The following is a 21728-nucleotide window of genomic DNA, read 5'->3' on the forward strand; positions in this document are numbered from 1 at the left end:
AACAATTTAAGCTTCCAATTCTTCCTCTGAATTGAAGTCTAAATCAGCAAAAGTTATGTCTACACTATCCATTGAGCCATATTGGTGGTAAATTGAAAATAAAGTGAAAAACAAAACCATTTAAACTTCCTATTCTTCCTCTGAATTGAAGTCAAAATTAATGAAAGTAATGCATTATCTATCCATTGTGCCATATTGGTGGTAAATTCAAAACACATGAGGTATCACATTCAACGAATTTTATGGTGGCATCACGTTAAATTACATAATGCATTCTTTGAACAATTTCTGAATTATGAACTATTCAGAAAAAGTTGAAATTATTCTTTTAATGACGGAACCTATGTCCTACTAACGAATATGTCAAGATATGACAAAGAAAGAATCATAGGATCGGGCACGTTCGGAAACGTGTGGCTGGTCAAATCGAGGTTAAGTAGGCATTCTTACGTCCTAAAAGAAATCGATTTGAGGTCTTTAAGCGAAACAGATCGCGAGCATTCTTTGAATGAAGTTAAAATTTTATCAAGATGTAAGCATAAGCACATTATTAGATATAAAGAAGCAGTCATCGAATCTGATGAAACTTTGTCTATCGTCATGGAATACGCAGAAGGAGGTATGTATAAATATGCTTCAATATTAGTCGCCTATCAAATTGATTGGCATAAGTAAAAGCAAAAACACATTGCAAAATCTCTAATTAATGACTTTCAAATAAACTAAAAATTGAAACTATCTGCGGAAACATTATTAGTTTTTTAAGATTAAGCGTGAAATGAATATTTACGTTCAACGTTTTTTTGGCTGCAATTTTTTTGTTTTTCTTCAAATCAATGAATATGCAAGTCAACATATTATTACCAGTTTTCTGATTTCTTTCAATTTCAATTTTAGATTTTTGAATAGGTAAGAATTAACGTTTTGCAGTATCATTGTTTAATAAGAAATGTCAAATTTTTGCTTTGAATTTTCCCTTACTCTTCCAAAATTATTTAACTATCGGCATCTACTGGATTGTTAACTCAAACATATAGGTGAATAAGAGACAATTTTACGATTTAAACATCTTAAAGACAACATAAACATCTTAAAGACAATTGCATCTGTTTGCATAAAGCTTCATTAAAATGGATCCTTTAAGGATTCATTCTTTGATCCCGGTAACGAGTTTCATAGCGCTAATTCCGTCAACTTAAATTGTTTTCGAACTGCAAACTTATTCTTTGATCAGAATTCCAATGATTAATTTTGAATGCCTGTTATAATGAGCTTCCGACCAAAATAACCGAACAGATTGCCTTTTATCAAATAAATAGCTAATTTCTGAAATTCGAAAACATGTTGTGTTGTCGCCTCCGTATCATTGTTTAATAAGAAGTGTATAATCTTAATTAAAAGTGTATAATCTTGCGCATATTTAAGCATTCATTATGCACATGTTGATATTTAATTAAAAGCGTTAAATTTACGATTCCTTGAATTTAATGAGCGATTTCTAATCTTTTAAACACAAGTATTGCTTTTCAATTTTCTTAAAATATGTTTCGATTGTAATTTGTAAACAATAAACTGATTCTATTTTTTGTCATGCTTTTATTGATAAACAATATATTATTTTGAATTCTATATAAAGTTGCCACATTTAGATTACTCTTTAATTCACAAGCTTGTGATCCATTTCGGAAAATGCGTTTTCAAATATTTTAAATTTCCTACAGTTATTCCTTCCCCTTATACTTCAATTTAAATAGAATTTAAGGTGGCACATTTTTAATAATGCTGTTTAATATGGTAAAACTACTCAAACTATTTTATTCTGCTTTAGAGACAATAGGCTTTTAGTGCTTGATTTTTCAAAATATTTTATTTACTCTTTTATGATCGCTGTTTTTTTACATTAAGAGTAAATTCTAAGCATTATTTCTCTTTTTAATGCTTAGGAGACCTGCACTCTACTATTTTGAAACAAAGAGGAGTTCCTTTTAATGAACATGTAAGTACATTCTTTCCCGTAATTTAAAGCGAAACCAGAAAATCTGGTATTAATATATTTTTAATTTTCAGCGAGTTATAACGTGGTTCATTCAAATATGTCTGGCTCTGCAGTATATTCATTACCAAAATATTCTTCACAGAGGTAAGATGTAATTTTTTAAACTTTAATTCTGTGTTTATGGATAACAAATATTCTTAATATTACGTGTTAAAACATTATGTATGATAAAGTGAAGAATAGTGTGCCCCCGAATTTGTCGCCAATATTGCAATCCATCGGAACGCTCTTCTAGCAACCCTAATGCTGTTTTGTTTACTACTTTTTGCAATGGTTAGTTGTACATAAACTGCAACTATATTATAAAAAATGTTAAATTAAAAATTAAAAAATATATCGATTAAAGATTTTAATTTTGTTTTTTATTATAATTAAACGTTTATTAAATAAAGTTAAGCTTATAATTCAAAGTTATTTTCTTCCTTCCTTTTTTAATGTAAATACGAACAGAAAATATTTATTCTTTTGCAATTTTTAATTGTCAGTATGCGCTTTAAAAAATCGTCTGCATTCTCACTTTAAAAGAACAGCTTCAATGGAGTTCTTCGCAGTTCTCGAAATTCTTTACTGTTATAACGGTTGGTTCCTTTCATAATTTATTTCGGGAGTATTTCGAAACTGTAGAATGGATGAAGAGTGATTGAAATATGTATATATATATATATTTTACGAGTTGATGAAGTTAGTAAAGGATGCTTGTTTGAAATTTTGTATTGAGAATGGTTTGATATCGAACCGGCAGAATGGATGAAGGGTGAATGGAATATAATTTTTTACGAGTTGATGAAGTTGGGAAAAGGATGTTTATTTGAAATTTTGTATGGAGAATGTTCTGATTGCTTCTTTCTCCGTTATTTCTTTTCTTTTGGTTATGTACCGTTTCTGTTATCCACACAGTCCTTATGTTCAATGTGCTAGCGAAACTACTAGGTTCCCGCTCCCGCTACTAGCGGCAAAGCATAAGTTTTTTTTTTTTTTTTTTTTTTAATTCTGCTCGGTGCCTTCTATCTTTATTGGCGACTTGGCATTGTTGGCGCAACAAGGGGCATACTAAAATTCACTTTTACCCATTTTGTATTCATAATCTCTTGATGATGATTATTAAAGTGGGATATATGTGTGTAAAATATTTGAATTTTTGAGCTTGTAAATAATTATCAACCATTACAAATTATTAATGGTTAAATAATTAAATAATATTAATTATCAAAAATTAATGTTTAAACTGTGTAATTTTCTCTGCTGTATAGTTAGATGACTTCCGCTGCTTTTGTAAAGATGTCTCATTGATACAACTAAAGTTCCATGAGACACTTAAATTTCATATAATTTAAATATTGAGTTGCAATGCTCTGTAATGATTTAATTATCACTTAAGTTATAAAATATAGTTATCGATGCACGAACATCGTTCGGCAAACATATTTAAGGATATTTAAACATCACGATCACACAGTGTTATTATCCAATTAAACAATCTCAAAACAATATACAATCTGTTTTGATAATATGAATGATTTCCGCTCGGAACAACTGGTTGGACGAGACATTTTTTCAATCATTTCTGTCAAACATTTTACAGTGTCTCTAAAGTTACTTGATAGTAAAATATTAAATTTATTTAATGAAGTGAATAAATCAATAAATATAAATATAAAAAAAATGGAAAACCAAAATGAATAAATATAAAAAACTTTTAAAAAATGCACAAACTTATCTACTATATTAACAAGAAATTTTTTATCAAAATATCTAGATATTAAAATAAAATAAATCTCAAAGTTGAAGTAAAGTACTCTAAGTAAATTGGAAATATATTTTTCTAAATTTTTATTATATTCATTGTGCTTTATACTCTTTTATTTCCCATGCCTCGTGTTTATTTTTGCTTCGATTTCCCGATTTTTCTATAAAATTTATTCTTCCATTTTTATGTATTGATAAAAGCGTTTTTTTTATATTTGTAATTTTTAAATTTTTTTCATAACATTTAGTGTGGCTTAACACCTAAAACACCTTAACCTTAATCTGAAATTCAACGCTATCACGCTAACCCTGCAATGCCATTCGCAAATAATTAAGTCAAATCGGAAGTTTTTCTTTAAGATTACATCCATTTTCTAATAAGTCATGTAAAATTTCATTATGAAAAAAAATATATATTCTACCAATATTCTAAATTTCTAATAACAGAATACCAATTTGTGAGCAATATATATGCTTAATACTAGTAGAATAGTAATTATTCAAATGTGTATTAATAATACTCCTAATTTAAGAATAATGATCTTTTTGTAAAATACATACTTCAATAAATTTTTTGGCAGAAATATGAATGTCAAACAAAACAGTATTATTATTGCTGATTTTTATTTTCTACTTTTTAGCACTGAATATTTCATAATCCATGGTTAAAAATATGGAATTTAAACAGTAATATTTCTCAAATTCCTAGATGAGGCCACCTCTGTGAAATAAGCTTTGAAATAATATATTAATTGATAGTTAAGAATATTTTAATGAATTTAGAGTTCTTATGTCATCATGAATCCATAACAATATAAAATTTCAGTTGTAGTTGTAGGGAACGAGTGAAAAAAATCGATTTTGTAATTTCGTTCTTGTAAGCATGAAAAATGCATATTTAAAATCGTTTACTGAAAAACAGAAAGTTGGTCAATGATAATCGGAAGAAAATTCAATTAAACATTATTTATCAAGTTTTAATGAAATATTTTAAATTATGAAGATTTTTTTAAATAGTTTTACTCACATTTTTTTTAAAAAGATAGCAAAAGAAAAAACGAAAAAATAAAGAAAAAGAAAAAGCTCTGAAAGAATGTCCGTCTTCAGTATTTTTCTGATCAATTCTACTTGAGGTAAAGGTCCAAAGTTTAAGAGACCCTGTTATAGATTAAAAAAAAATCGAACTGCGAAAGGTTAAATTTTAAAAATAGTTTAGAAAATCCGAAAGTAATTTGCGATGTCGAAGCTTATTATGCGAACATCGAACAGAGTTATGTTATACAACTTATGCTTTAACTGCAATTTTTAAAATATTGGTAACTTTTCATAGTAATCACTCTTATTTCCAGCATTTTCATTATTGCTCTAAATATTTTCCAGATTTAAAATCTCAAAATATTTTTTTGACTCGAAACAAAATGGTCAAAGTCGGAGACTTTGGAATTGCTCGAGTTCTAAAAAATCCCGAAGAATTGGCAAAGACTGCCATTGGAACACCTTATTACTTGTCGCCAGAAATTTGCCAGAGAAAGCCGTATCCTTTCCAAATCTTTTATTTCTTTTGCATAATTTTATTCTAATTTACATTAAATTTTTAAGTTTATAATGAATTCTAAAATGTTTATGTAATTGAAAATGAAAAGGGAACACATATTTATAGAAACTCATAAAGAGTGTCAATAAACATGGGAATTTAGTTTGCATATCGCCATTATTAATGTTAAGATTTTCCCAAAATTCTCTAATTATGTAGTGCATTTGAGTAGCATATAAACGAAAGTTCGTTTCTTCCGTACGGAAGAATTATTCATAAGAACAAAGTTGGTGAATTTAATTAAGATTAAGAGAATAGTTGTGACCAATTGGTGTTAAACAATGTCAATAGGCATTTTTAGGGTATTTTAGCGCAATTCATCTTCAAAATAAATAATTGTTTGAAATTGAGTCGCCTGATATTCTGTATTGAACGTCTTGAAGAATAAGTGATGAGATTTAAATAAAACAGCGGGAGGGGTCTCCTCTAAATTTTCTCTCATACTTTTATAATTCTACTTTGTATTATTAACTGCATTTCATTGACGAGTTATGAAAGAGTCTAGCGTACGATCTTTAACGATTTACACCCAGTGGGATGAGATTAATACCCAAGCAACAGAAAATCAAATATGCATTTTGGTCATCTTTTTTTCCAACCAAATGAAATATTTGACAAAGAACTACGAGTGCAATCAAAAAATCGCATACTAAATTTCATTTATTAAAAGCACTTCGTTTTTGAATTATGGCATTTACACGTTTGTGAAACTGCAAATCGAATGACAATCATCAATTGATTGATCAATTGATGGATTCGTCTACAAATTTGAAATGAATATACATTTTAGATGTTAAATTTGTTTCCATATTTTATCCATCTAGCTCGTTGGTTTGTAGTTAACATGTTAACTTGCGTTCGAATAATCGGATAAACAACTTCCATTAAATGAGTTTCGTTCAAAATTTGATAGAAATTTACAAATTTGGTGTAAAGACAATGCACAAATTTTCGTCTGTCAAGATCAAAAGAGTTTTGAGTCATTATGCTTGCTGACAGACAGAGACATAATTCCAAAAATATGTTGTTAGGACTCACTGAGATCTGAAACGTGGTATTCCGCCAAAAACTCGTGTTCATTTTTTTTTTTTTTTGACGATTACAATCCATTGTCTTTGCGTGCGAGAGAGATTAAAAATAGTCATTTTATTCCATCATGCTCTAAAAAACAAACTAATGGAGTTTGGTGTTCTTATGATCAGTAAGAGTGCTTATAAGGGGGATAATTTTAATCTGATTAACTTATATGTATGCATCTTGATACGCCCTTTTCGAAAAGAGTCCGAGTCCGAATAATTAAATTAGTTATGTCAAAATAAATGTAAGATGCTTAAAAGTAGTCGATAAATAATAAAACTAGTATTCAACCATGTGATAGATTATAAACACTAAAATATTAAATTTAATCATGTAATTTAATGGTTATTATAAAAAATCTTTTTAATATCTATTTTTAAATATAAAACGAAGAACTCAATTATAAATTGATTATATAGTGAAAGCTTATTGTCTAAAAGATTAACTATGACTTCTGAAGGATTTTAAGAGAATGCACAAAAAATATCCGGAGATAAATTCGAGCTTCAAAAAAACAATCTGATAAACACTTTTTTTTTTACAGCATTCAAAAATATCTTATTTAAAAAAAAATACTAACAATCTTAAAAAAAATTAAATTTTTTGGTTAATATTAAATGGTAAGTTATTAGTTCGCAAATGCACTTCAAGTCAAATTTAATAACATATATAAAGCATGTAAAATATTTAAATTGATTGAAATACTGATGCCTGTTTCTCTCTCAAAATACTCTAAAACATTGTCACTGTTATTCTCAAAGCACTAAAATACCTGTAAAAGTTACCGATGGGGACATCTAGTGGCAGTAATGAAAACTATTTAAAGATCCGATAAAACTGTAAATATGTCGCCTGTAGTGCATGCAAATAAGATCGTAAATAATTTATTGCAGGATGAAAAAAATATTATTGATACATTTACATTTTAATACACCTTGCTTACATTTTAATTTGAAAGTTTTGGGGGCTCACTTTTTAAGCTTCGAAATAAGGTAATAGGTTGAAAATAAGATAGTTCTTAAATTAATCTCAAATAGTCATTTAAAATTATCCAAAACTTTAAAACAGAGTATTTTTGGAATGAAAATATAGTCAGCATTTAATATTTATGAATATTCTAGTTTGAGTACTTGTTAGAATACTCACTATTCAGATACTCTTGAAAACTGTCTCGCTTTATAACACTTCTCTAACGTTTTAATATTTATATAAAACTATTTTTTATACAATTCATTATTTAATATTTCAATTATCTGGATTATTTTCGTGCTTTTATGCACTTTAAGAATAGCGAACAAAATTATTTGTGTATGCATATGTAAGCAGAAATATTTTTGCATACGAAAAATTTTTGTGAGCAAAAAAGGTTGAATAAGCCTAAATTTGAAACTTTCATTGTGCAGGGGTTTGTAAAGGAATATTGCCCATTAAAATATTCTTCAAGTTGGCTATTTAATTTTCTTATTTACAAATACAATTTTGAAGTTCTACGATTTGCATCGAATATCATACATTCCTAAAGAGAATAAGTTTGCAATTTCTAAGAAATACCCTAACTGCTAGATGTATTTAGATGATTTGAAGTTTTAGTTCCAATGATTATTTTCGATCATTAATAAAGACAAAATTAGAATGATTGTATTACCTATCACCATGGAAACGAATGATGCAGTCTGCACTGTTTATAATACAATTTTCAATGCGATTTTATATATTGAACTGATTCTCTTGTATTTGCTTTAAAGGTGTTTTTCATTATTATGTATATTAATTAAATATGACATACAAATTAAACACATTTTTAATTTGTAGAAAGCCCAACATTTAATAAAGGGAGTTGTTTTTTCTTTATGTGGAATTGATCTGATTATTCAAACGTTATTAATTTTTAGATATTTTGAAATTCGAAAAAAGAAGTTGGGACTTGCAACATAAATTGAGCTCTTTTACCTTGTAATGACGTTAGTTTTTGATTTATGGGGGGGGCAGTGGCGAATTATGTAAGTTAAGAACAATATTCTAAAAATTTCATAATTAGAAAAACAAAGATGAAATATTAATTCACGAAAAATGAAACTATATTTAAAGTAGTTATTCTTTAACATTTTTAAGGAAATTTTTGAAAATGGAGAAATTCTGATAAATGCTTTAAAAAATCGCTGTAAACATTTTCGACACCTCTAATATTTTTCTTTAAAACCCTATTATGGATAGAAACTCATTGTTTAAAAGTCTTGGTTTAAATAATGCGATTTAAAGGGGGGGGGGGAAGGATTTTCAAACTAAACGTTACAGCTAACATTGCACAATTTAGTCATAAGCTAAGTAGAAGTAGTACATGCTGTGAAATGTGTTTTCTGTAGATGATAAAGAAGTTGAATGTTGATTTCTTTAGCGCTTATTAGGTATAATCATAAGAGTGATATTTGGGCTTTAGGATGTATTCTATTTGAGATGGCAGCATTAGAACATGCCTTTCAAGCAGTTGATTTCTTACATTTGGTAGCTTTGATACTAAGAGGTAAACGAAAAGAGCTTCCGAGGTAAGATATTTCTAACTGAATGCATTGCCTTTTAAAGTTAAAGTATGTTATATTATTTCCTTTTTTCTTTCACCTTGCATAAACATGAAAGGAAGCCAAAAGGCTTTCCTACAAAAGTTCTACGTCATTTAATTCTACAGTGCATCGTATAACCATTTGGATACACATTTTTAATTCCATTTATAAGCTTCTCATGACTGTTCCAATGGGCAACAATGAGAGTTTGGAAATCCTTTTTAAAACATTTTTGATACACTTGTAGAAAAGACCGATATAGAACAATAGCGATACTAGAATTAGATTTAAAATGAGAATTTATTAAAATATAAAAATGGCCGTTATATGCATAGTTCTACCATTAAAAGTACTATCAAAATATTTCCTGCTTTGAAAAAAATATACTGCTAAAAAAGGACTTTTATTCTTATTGCAGAATTGTGTTATTTGTGTCACTGGGATATTGTTTAATTCATAATGCAGCCATTTTGCACATTTATTTTTTTATTTCACGAAAAAATAATTTAAAATTTAAATATTTTTCCTAAATTATATGAAGCTATTCAAAACCCGTTTTTTGAAAGATATTTTCCCCAAAAATCATAAATTTTAGGGTTAAACAGTGCGATCGTTGATGCTCTACTTTGCATTAATTTCAAACTGCACTATTTTGCTAAGAACTTGCTACTTCATTCAGAGAAAACAAATTTAATTGAATGCTGAGAACAGATTTGGAGTGTATTAATTATTTTAATAATTTAAAATATGACTTTTATTAAATTAAATAGTGTAGGGTTTTCATGCAGCAAGTTTTAAAATGTTTGTTACAGGAAAATGTATTGAAAGATGACATAAATGACTGCTTTCTTAGCTGCTGTAAGAATGTAAAACAACCGAACCACACGAACTGTTATCCTTGGACTACAAATGTCTCCTAATAATCAACGTAAATAATCAATAAAGATTTAATTGCTCCATCTCACCATCTTGTAGCTATTGTAACAGTATACTTGTTAACATCAGTGACTGTCAAACAAATTCTCTAGCATTAATTTCTAAGCCAAATAGTATAATTAACACTTCATAATCTGGAATAATTTGGATAGACATTCATTTAAACTGTACTATAATGAATCATGGGTTATAGTATACATTCTTCATTGAGTTGCATCGATTCATTTTGGTTTAAAATTACTGAGAAAATATTACTTCAGATATTCATATTTTGCAGTTACGTACGATCTGGTTTTGTATTCATGATTTTTAAAATTAGTAGATAAACTGACATAAAGTTGTTATGGTTGAAAACTAATAATGATATTCTATCAATTTTGCACCGAGTGGTGATTCCAAAGGAAATAGTCTTCCTATAAGGATTCTACCTAAAAGAGATTTTTTATTGATGGTTTAAGTTTAAAGTATTATTGATAGACGAAGTTTTCTTACAAAATAAAGCAGAAAAGTAAGTAATTTATTTGGCTGCAAGAAAGCTGCATCTTTCCGATGTTAATTTGCCCAGAAATTTTTCGATGAGCTTAGAATGTGTATTTCTAAACTGAGTCATCTCATTCAAATATTTATTATGAGTCGTATATTGTCAATTTTCTTTAATGGTACTTAATCCTTTTTTCCAACTTTAGATCATTAAACTGAATTACTGGCGTATCCTTTGATGTTTATATAACCTACGTAGCTCTCTTGGCGGGTACAATATTTCTCTCAAAATTCTGCAATTAAAATTTACAATTAAATATTTTAAAGTAAGCTAGTATGCTTGTTCGCCCAGAGTATTTACTTTTTAAGATGTTTAATGATTTATAGTATGCATTTTAAAAATATTTCACTTTTTATTTTATATGACTGAAAAACATGTATTCAATTGAACCAGCTTACTAAAAATTAAAAATTGATGGATGAGTTTGAATTCCATCATAGCTTTTAAAAAAATTGTTACATTTATTGTATTAAATTGAATTAAAATATTATTAAAATCAAGAAAAAAATTCTATAGAAATTCAAGTAATATCATTAGAAAAGTAATTTTATTAGTCTTAAAATAATGAAATGACTATGTAAGTAAGAAAATTATTTAGGAAAACGCGAATTTCTAAATATCCCATCAATTTAAAGTAAGCAAGTCATATATTACCCATCTGGTGATTTTTGATCTCGATTAAATTTTTTGAGATCTTGGTGACATGATGAACCACCTCCATAAAATTTCTTAACATTTTGAAGCTCTATGATTTAGCTCCATGAAGCGTTGAATTCTATGTAACTTTGAAAACGTTCAATGAAGCAGTGTGAAATTAGTATGATGGTTTATTTACATTTCACAATTGCCATTCGACAATAAGTGATAGCAGCGATTTCTGGATCACGCACCTTAGCGCTTTATATAGATATTGCTTACAGCTGTTGATTCCTTTCAATGACACTTTGCCTTCTTAAAAACTCTATTTTTATCAATTTCTTGTCAACTGAATTAATAAAAAGAAAGCATAGAAAATATTTATGCGTTTTTTAATGGATCCTGTTATTCTTCAGGCATTGTAGCTCATTAATTCAAGATTTGGTAAAAGACCTTCTTGATTTAGATCCAGAGCGAAGACCTTCGACTGAAGTTATACTAGCTTATCCCACGTTACAGCCATATTTATCAGAATATATGTTGACACATGGATCCAGAGAGAGTTTTCTGCCTATGCTAATCAGTCCAAAAGAGGTAAATATCTCATCTTATATGTTAAAAAAAAATCGGATCATTCTAAACGTATCACGAATATCCAACTATAGTTTTCCGATAGCCATATCTGTGCATCAAAAAAATATCAGAATCTAAACTATTTCAATTTTTTTAGTCAAAGCAATCTGACACTCAGGTGAAATACAATTTCTAATGACTTGCATCTTTTAAAAAACTTTTTATTGTACTTGATTTGTTTCATGTTCATAAATATGTATTGTAATCTATTTTTCTAATATGTTAGACTTTAGAAGTTTTGCCTACTTGTATGTCCTTGGTGATAGTGTACTATTTTAATAACTTTAGAATATAATCATCAGTTAATCATCATAATGATTTTGATTCCGTATCAGTGGCGCCACCTGATAGTGAACTTGATAACTAATATCAAGATCTAGAAAATTGTTAGTATTAAAGAGAAATTTATTTTTTATTCTAGGTGTTTTTAAAAATTGTTTTTAATTATAGCCAATTAAACGATTTTCTTACGTTACAGGAAGGACAAATTTTATCGAATGTATTTGAAATAACTAATGCGCCAATTTTGAACATCGTTATTGTTACTTAACTTTTTATATGTCTATTATTTCTAGTATTGCTTTAAATAGTAAAATTCTTTTTAGACGAGATTAAGGGGAAGCTCAGTCAGCGATATTTTTGAGAACTTACGACGAGGTAACAAGAAACGAAGATCTTCTTCAGCTTCGGAAATGAATCCAAGTACGTATTCTGTTAGAATAGTTTGTTCCTTTCAATAGTTTTGAACATAATTTTATTTCAAGAAAAGGCATGAAATAAAAAAATTGGTTTCTTCTCTACTTATTTTACTGATCAATGAATCTTGAATGTATTCTTTTATTCATGAAATAAGGGACTATCTACTTATGCCTAATAGTTTTCCTCGCTAACTAACGAACAAATAAAGAAGCCTCAATTAGCAGCATTCATCACTGTCAGGCACACTCATCATTGCACGGTATTCATCGCTGACTATACCCATCACTGAAATATATAAATGTCAGGAATTCTCAACAAAAGTATAGTATTAAAAAAATTTAAGTCGATAAACTATAAGGTGAAGGTAGATTTCTTTTTGTTTGGATTAAGGTTAGAGAGCTACTTGCAAGTATTATTCAAAGGAAATCAAGAAATAGGCGTCAAACAGATAATTTAATCGGACGCAAAAATTGGCTCCAAATGAGTAATTGCTATGACTTGCTCATGGAAATAGATGGCAATAGGAGGGGGAGGGGATCTATAATAGAGGAAAATGATTTTTTTTTTTTTTCATTATCTGAAAACTCAAGAAAATTGCCTATCCAATGACATTAGTTTTACTTCTGTAACCTTTCTTCATTTTTAATAATTTTTGAACATTTAATAACCATTCTGGAACTTTAATGATGAAATTGAAACTGAATTCGTCTATTAAAACATACAATCGTATGCTGTCGCTAATGTTAAAATGGAGATAAAACAGTTGCTTTCTTTGGATATTAACTCCGAAATGAAATTTTCACTTCTGCTTATATTTTGTAGTATACACTTTTTAATTCACATGCATAATGGATTTTTGAGTGACTCAATTAAATTTCTGTTTTTCAATGTTATAAAAAAAAAAAGGTGAAACTTAAAAAATTGTATTCCGTATTCATATTTTAAGAGGTTTAAAAGACAATTTGGGTGAATGAGCTGGTCACCAATGACGGCTAGTTTATGAAATCAAACAAAATGGTTGATGTAAATTTACAAACATGCGCCTCAAATACGGAATACAAAATAACTGGTATGTAGTGAAATAAACTGCATTCAAATATTTCATTAATGCTAATCAAACGTAATATTAAACATTGCTTCCAGTATTTTGATAAGAGAATTGACCTGCAGGGAAAACTAAATAGAAATGATCCTAGTCGCCTTTTCACTTTAAATTCACTTGCAGCAAAAACTAAAGGATATTTCTGAAAATTTTGCAATTGTTTATGAAAAGATCAACTTTCAACACATTCAATACTAATTCATTAGCATCGCAGATATATTTGTTGTTGTATCTGTCTAATCAGTGATTCTCAATTAAAACAAAAATAAATTATAATTTGAACCAAATAACACTTAAATATAGAAATTAAAATTGAGATTAATCTAAGCAGAAATTTAAAAAAATATTTACTAATATTCTTTTAATATATATAAATTATAAATATAATTAATTTTAAAAAATTACTTTTCTCTAAAAATAAGCAAAGCAATTTTACAAAAATCGAGTAAAAATTGAGATTTAAGAGCTTTAAGAAGAAATTCAGCATAATCAGTAATAGATTCAGAGTAATCTAATTTTGTATTTTCATTTGATTTTACACGAACCATGTACTCGTATTGAAATTAAAATTTGGTATTTTTTAAATTTCAGAATTTTTTTTGGGGGGAGAGGTTTTAAGCTTTCAAATTCGCTTGAATGTTGTGGAGATACAATTACTTTTCACTTTCAATTGGCAACATGACTCACGAGTCAACAACTCTGGTAAATTTTGCATTTGAGTATTTAGAATGCTTCAAAAGGATGCTTTATTAGTAACAAATGTCTGGCTTGGGAAGTTTGAAAAAGAATCCTCAAAATATGCATTTCTAAGATTTAAATCCAGCTTCTCACCAGCGAGTACGAAGCTGTAAACGTATTGATCTATTCCGTATAACACTAACAGAGACGCATCTCCTAGCTTTTTATTAGGCCGCGGTGGCCTGGTGGTAAGGTCTCGGCTTGTGAGCCGTAGGGTTTCAGGTTCCACCGAAGAACCGTCGTGTAGGGGGTCTGTTACACGTTAAATCCGTCATGCCAAACGTCCTCCCGCTGGTGTGGTGTGGTGTGGAGAGGGGGGTGCCAGCTCAGGTGTCGTCCTCGCCATCTGACCACAGTTCAAAATTACGAGGTCCGTCCCAAAATAGCCCTAGAGTTGCTTTACAACGGGACGTTAATATAACTAAACTAAACCAAACCTAGCTTTTTATTATAGTTGTTGTGTAAGAATTATGACAGATGAACTTGAAGATAAAATTTAACTTTTGTGCGGATTCACTAGCATGTTCATTATAAATTTCAACATGTTTAGTTCTTGCACGTTACTATAAGAAACACTTGTTTGACATATATTTCAAATATAGGAAGCATAAGTTTCTCTTTTTATCAGTAAAGTTTGAAGAGAAAAAATGTGGACTCATTTGCTAGCGTATTGGAACTGTTGGTTGTTTTCGCAGTTACAGTCAACATGACAAAGGGGTATATCTACGAAAAGCAATATTAATACAGCAAAATAAGAATTGTATTTACTGAAAGATAGAAACACATTTAAAATATTAAAATTCAATATTCACTGCTTGCGTTTTTTTTCCGATTCTTACAAATTTGAAATCGTATAACAAATATGAAATACGAATTAAGTTTTTTGTTTACATAAATAGAATTTTTATAAGCATTCTTTGAAATTCAAAAAATGTAAAATGCTGAGCAAATTGATTATCATATCTTTCCATCTATTGAGTAATTATAAAATCAATAAATGCTCAATACTTGAGTAATTGTAAAATCAATAATTTCTATTAGTGAATAGTTTTATAAAGTAATATCTGGGGAACCAAGATTCACTCGGCAGGTTTATTGTAAAATTGTCTTTTCGGAGAAATTATTGAGATACGAATCACACATTGATTACATATGATTATTTTCCAATCTTACCTACATATGAACTGGTCATTTAAATAAAAAAAAAAATCCTGAAGGCACTTAGTTTAACATGTTATTCGAAACAATCTGTTATATTACAGTATTATATTCAGTATTCCTCTGTTATATTGCAGTATTATATTCAGTATTCCTCTGTTACATTACAGTTTATTATTATTTATATTTTTGAGCTTGTACTCAGTTTTACTATGGTGAAATCGAGTTTGAGGTGGTGCTATATGACATTATCAGCATGAGAGTAGATAGAAAGACTCTAATAGTTAGTTATAAAAAAAAATTGTGTGTAAAATGACTTGTTTTCAGGGAAGACACTTATATTTAACATTTTTTCTTTTTAAATTTATGCATATAAATACACAAATAAAAAATAAAGCAAAAAGTGCATGTCAAATCGAGGACCTGAAATACACGTGTCACTCGTATGACTACTGTACTGTACTGTACACATAAGTTAAATATACATATTCGAATAGTTAGTTATTAACAAAATGTTTTGTGTAAAATCGCGCTTTTTCAGGAAATACGCCTATATAAATCTTAAAAAAGCAAGACCTTATCTAAATATAAAATATAATCAAAATCTTACACGAAATATATAATATGAATTGTTCGTTTAATTTTACAGATTCATGAAATTTTAATTTCATTAAAATATTTGTAACCATTAAATCCTATAATTTTTTTTTTTAAATTCCAGAATCAACACAAAGTAGCATAGGGGCAACGGCGAAAGGAGGAACTGTAAGTATAATTCTTTTGAAACTTTATTTTTTAAGTAAATTTTAATAATGCAAAGGTATTGTTGTTCTGTCATTTATTTTTATGGTATGACGTTTTCATCATATGTGTAAATGCTTACAAAACCTATTTTTATTAACTCATTTCAAATCCAATCTTCATTCTAGATGCTATAACTTGAGTCTTAATTTTAAATGCATTATTTATAGTTTATTTCTATTACAGGGATCGGGGTGGAAATTTTTGCGCAATGCAAAGAAAATGCCAATAATTCCACCAAAAATCAAGATCGATAAGAAGCAAGAATCTTCGTACAAAATCCCCAATCCCAAATTCACCCCTCGTTTCAACAGGAAAGAACAATCAGTCTTAACTATATCATGCGATACTTACACTGCATCGACATCTGGCGTCTCTCATTTAAAAAATAAACTGACGAAATCTGAAGACCCAGTCCTTAATGATTCCGACCATGGATATCAAAGCTGCAATAGCCATTTGACCCCTTCAGATAATTCAAATAAGGAGAATAGCGGCATACCTAAATCCCATTATAAAATACAACAAGAAAAAGTTGGGCGAGCTTTCTTTGCTACGGAGAATTGCAACAAATCTGCTCCTGGAGACCACAGGAGTGACCCAGGACTCCACAACAATTGCCAACATTCACAGTGCCATCAGTGTATGCTGGATATGCTGTGGAAAAACAGGATCCGATGTTATGTTGAAGGATCAATCAATACAGATGAATATTCAAGATTGAGAAATAAATTAATTTTGCTTTATAAAGAGGATTTATTTGAAAAAATATACCAGTCGCTGCTTTTGGATTGGGAAGAAAATAAAAATACCCCATCTCCTAATCTTTTGAGTATGATGCAGTCATTGAACTACGAGCAAGTACAAAGCTTACCCCTTATGATGCAACTTGTGCAATTAGACCTCTTCTTGAAATCAAAGCAAAATGGGCAAGATACCAGTGGCATTGAACCCTAATTTAGGAAATAATGTTTTATCAAAATAAGACTTAATGAATTTAAAGAAGCTACTCGTGTTTTCAACGCTTTTCCTTGAAATGTTCTTTAATCTTGAGAATTTCTAATGTGTGTGTTTTATCCAATGAGACATTTTTAATTTTAAGAATCATGTTCAGCAATGCAAGGTTAAATGTAATTTACAGTGTTTGTTTTGTCTCATTGGAATATGTTGTTTTCATCAATAAAATTGTTTTCAAAGGATTAGATTTTTTAAATAATATCATTTCTTATATGAGCGTTGCAAGCCTATAAAGCAGGAATGTTATAGTTCTCAATAAATGGTTTAGATTATGTAACTTTAAACTTAAAATATGTTGACTAATTATTTCATATTTCAAATGGCCACTATAAGCTTCTTTTAAAGTTACTGTATTTTTTTTTAATTTACACATTTTACAATAATAACCTTCCATATATGACCTCTTTAAGGATTTATTTTATATTTTTATTTTTATTCTCTGGAAGACGAAGTATGTTAAGTGCTTGCAATAAAAATAAATAAATTCGACCTAGAGATTTTGATGAAATTCCACATTTCAGATATCCAAGTCTGAAAAATACTGACGGGGGAAAAAAATCCCAACACCAAGAAAAAATTATTGTAGAATAATAAAATTTGGACAATGTGTTTGTCTAGTCAACATGTTTAATTGATTAAATTTTCAAGATCACAGGTTAATTTAAGCTCAAGAAAATGCATTTCAAATGTAAAATGTTGTTACATTAATAAGCGGTGTATCCTTCAGAATTTTGAATGCAAGCTGCAAAAGTTCATGCATTGTGTCATATAGGTGCCGAATGTCACTTTGTGGTATGGAATTCTATGCTTTTTGTATTTGTTTTGTCAATACTTGGACAGTCAGTGCTGGCTGGGGATGATGCTGGAGTTGTCCAATGATATCTCATACGTGCTCAATTGGAGACAGATCTGGTGATCTTGCAGGCCAAGGTAACATGTAGAGCACGTTGTATTACAACAGCGGTATGAGGGTGAGCGTTATCCTATTGGAAAACTCCCCCTTGAATGCTGTTCATGAATGGCGGCTCAACAGGTTGAATTACCAGACTGACGTACAAATTTGCAGTCAGTGTGTTTGGGATAACCACGAGAGTGCTCCTGCTGTCATAGGAAATTGCTCCCCAGATCATGCCTTCAGATGTAGGTCCAGTGTGTCTAGGCTGCAGATAGTTTGATTGTAGTGTTCCCCTGGCCTCCTCCTGACCAACACACGGCCATCACTGGCGCTAAGGCAGAACATGCTTTCATCAGAAAACAAAACAAATGTCCATTCCTTCCTCAATGAACTCTGGCTTGACACCACTGGCGTCTCAAACGGCAATGGCTAGAAGTCAATGGAATGCACACTACTGGGCGCCTGGCTCTGAGCTGTCCTTTAAGTAACCGATTTTTAACAGTTCGTTGTGTCACTGTGGTACTAACTGCAGCTCGAACTTCTGCCGCAGAGGCAGTAAGATGCGCCATAGCCGTACGCCGAATATGGCGGTCTTTCCTCTCGATAGAACCCGGTCTTCTTGAGGCAGTACTATCCCTTGACCACTGCTACCAACAATCATTCACAAAGGATACATTCCGGGCCAAGTCTTTCTGCAATATCACAGGAAGAAAATCCACCTTCTCGTAGCACTATTACACGACCTCGTTCAAACTCGGAGAGCTGTTGATAATAGCTTCTTCGTCTTCTTAAAGGCATTCTTGGCTAACATCAACTCAATACGTCAGATTTCAAAGATAAATAACGCTCACGAACTTTACAGCAAGCATTTAAAGCAAACATGATATGTAAATTCTGATTGGTGCTACCAGCGCCACACTTATGCGGGAAGCACTAAATTTGAATCGATGTCGTCTGTCAGTTGTATAAACATGCCTACTAAATTTTGCTTATCTAGCTCAAGTCCTTCTTGATGATGGGAGTTTTATTTTCGCCAGTGTATATTCTTGGAATTATTTCAATATTTGAACGCGATAATTCGAGATCAAATACTGACTGATGGAATTTAGTATGTGGTCTTAACACCGAATTTGTAGATTTCTCTAAAGTTTTGAACGAAATCCATTCTCAGAAAATGCGTCTGTTTATCTCGGAGCAAGTAGACGTGAGTGATAGCTAAAAAAATATAGATAAAATTCGGTATGCAGTTTTAGCATTTAAAGTATAGATCTGAATCAAATTTAAAACATTTCTATCAGGTGATGAAATGTTGATTGCATCTTTCTAAACGAGATAAAATGAAATTTGGTACATGAACTTGGAACTAAAATTGCACAGTGTCAAATTTTGGTTTCAGGCGGTTAAAAAAAGGCATCCAAAATGTATACTAGGTTTTCACTATAATATGAAGGAATACTGAAAATTAATATCTGACCCCTCGTGTTATTCATGGCTTTGGTCAAGGCCCACAATTCTTTACTGAAAAGAGGACGATAAAAGAATTAGGTAGCATACAATTTTGGCGGGTTTTAGCTAGCGCGCTGTTTTTACGCATGCACTCTCGATGTTTTCGTATTGTATTTGGTGTGCCTTTCAGTTAAATAATTATGAATCTAAATTGTTAGAATTTTTTTTGTTAGGAATTATGCAGCTTTTATTATTAAAGTACGTATACAGCTCTGTAATAGCATAGTTCGCCCTCGTTTATGAAATGGATGAGATGCGAGTGCAGTGTTACCCGAGGATAGAAGGCTAACATATTATCTGATATGCCGGTTTCTTTACAAAAGTTTTCTCGCAACTATAAGGCAGATATTCTGTCTGATCTGAACGGTATATTTTCAAAATTTAAAAAATATGGCTATGAAAACAGCGTTAAATGGACTCTCAATTCTTCTACCTTAGTGAAGTCAGTGGACAGGGTGAATATCGTACAATTGCATAATGTACCGATTTAACAATATCACTTGGTCACACTAAAAGCTATCTTAAATATTATATTCTTACCTGTTTAAATAATATGATAGATAATTCAATATACGAGGTGTAAAGAATAATTAAAAATGTTCTACCTCACAGTGAGCAAGAAGCTATATATATCTGAAACTAATCATTTGAAAGTTATGAAATTTGGCAAGCTTCATAATGAAAATATGCGAAAGCACATTCAATCAGATAAAAAAAATTTAGTTACGAAAACTGCTGCTAGAGGAAGTATTACTGATTATTACAATAGACAAAATTGCCACCTATAGGAGTTTTGATGATTATTACAACAATCGACAAATATGCATTAAATGTATTTATATGAGGACTCCATCATGTATGAAAAGAGTAAATGCTTCTGTCAAAGCACTCATGTGTCTATAAAGGCACGATATTGTTATTCTCTAGTTCTATTCATTTACGAAGCATGTCCTGGCAATAATAAAAACACACGGGACATAAATGTTGCAGTGAGTTTATATCATACTGTAATATTCTAAGAGTACAATGTAACTTTACGAATAAAATGATGACTTTCCTCACCCGGAATGCAGCCGCTCTTTCTATTCAGTGCCATCCAGAGGAAAATATGCTTCATCGGCCAATAAAATGTTTTAAAGCTAATCCTTAACGATTTAACAGTAAGCAGAGAAAATCGTAGAGTGTTGGATAGTATATTGATAAGTACTGATGAACATATGCCAATTTATAGGTGAAATATTGTAGAATCTTATGAAAAGTAGTACTAGGCAGGTCTAGTGTTTTTCCAATGGGGTGAAGATTTGTCCTGCCGATGTAGTTTAAACTCTTCCCTCTTTCACCTAAAGCGGTATGCCTTCAATGATCTCTGTAAAACAAGCCTTCTTCCAGGACGAAAACCCAAAGATCCAGTTTTCTCGAATTTCTTAATCATTTTTGTAACCATTTTGCAATCACTGCATCACCGTGAATGTTTTTCGTAGCTTGAACCTTCTGGTGGAAGATTCATTGAGTCTTTTTATTTAATAATCTTTTCAGTGGTTAAGATTTGTATGTATACTACAGTTTTATGATAAACACCCCTTTCTGACAATATTTAATTAAACTTTTCCCCCCAGATAAATGTCTTTCTCATTCATTCATTCATTAAAAATTTTGTGACCTTTCATAACTTTCAGATAAAAAATTACAAGTTTATACACATCTTAATAAGTTTAAGGTACTATAAATAATATAGCATAATTCAACAGAATATCTGTTTTTCAATTACACAAAACTATTTAAACTACCTTGATGATGATTACTGCCGATATAAGATTATAGTGTTGCATTAAATGCTTAAAGAAATGAGATACTAATTTTTTTTATAATGTAAATATTATCACAGCACGTGAATTCTCACAGAATTTATATTACATATTTTACACTTCCATATAAAAACTATTGCTTTTCACCTTTCTTGTGAATAATGAATACGGATTTTCTACTATAAAAGTAAATTGCAGTGATTAAATAATAGGAATAAATAAAACGAAGA

General features: G+C 29.9%; 1 protein-coding gene across 1 annotated transcript; it reads left to right on the forward strand.

The window, feature by feature from the left end:
* The first annotated feature begins 208 nt into the window (after positions 1 to 208).
* LOC129958739 (uncharacterized) lies at positions 209 to 17455 on the forward strand. Its single transcript, XM_056071395.1, has 9 exons — positions 209 to 619; positions 1944 to 1996; positions 2068 to 2140; positions 5183 to 5336; positions 8879 to 9016; positions 11561 to 11738; positions 12383 to 12479; positions 16196 to 16239; positions 16462 to 17455. The coding sequence occupies exons 1-9, from the start codon at positions 361 to 363 to the stop codon at positions 17230 to 17232; spliced, it is 1767 nt and encodes a 588-aa protein (XP_055927370.1). The 5' UTR covers positions 209 to 360; the 3' UTR covers positions 17233 to 17455.
* Positions 17456 to 21728: the final 4273 nt, after the last annotated feature.

Source organism: Argiope bruennichi, chromosome X1 (assembly GCF_947563725.1).
Source record: "Argiope bruennichi chromosome X1, qqArgBrue1.1, whole genome shotgun sequence".
Classification (NCBI taxonomy): domain Eukaryota; kingdom Metazoa; phylum Arthropoda; class Arachnida; order Araneae; family Araneidae; genus Argiope; species Argiope bruennichi.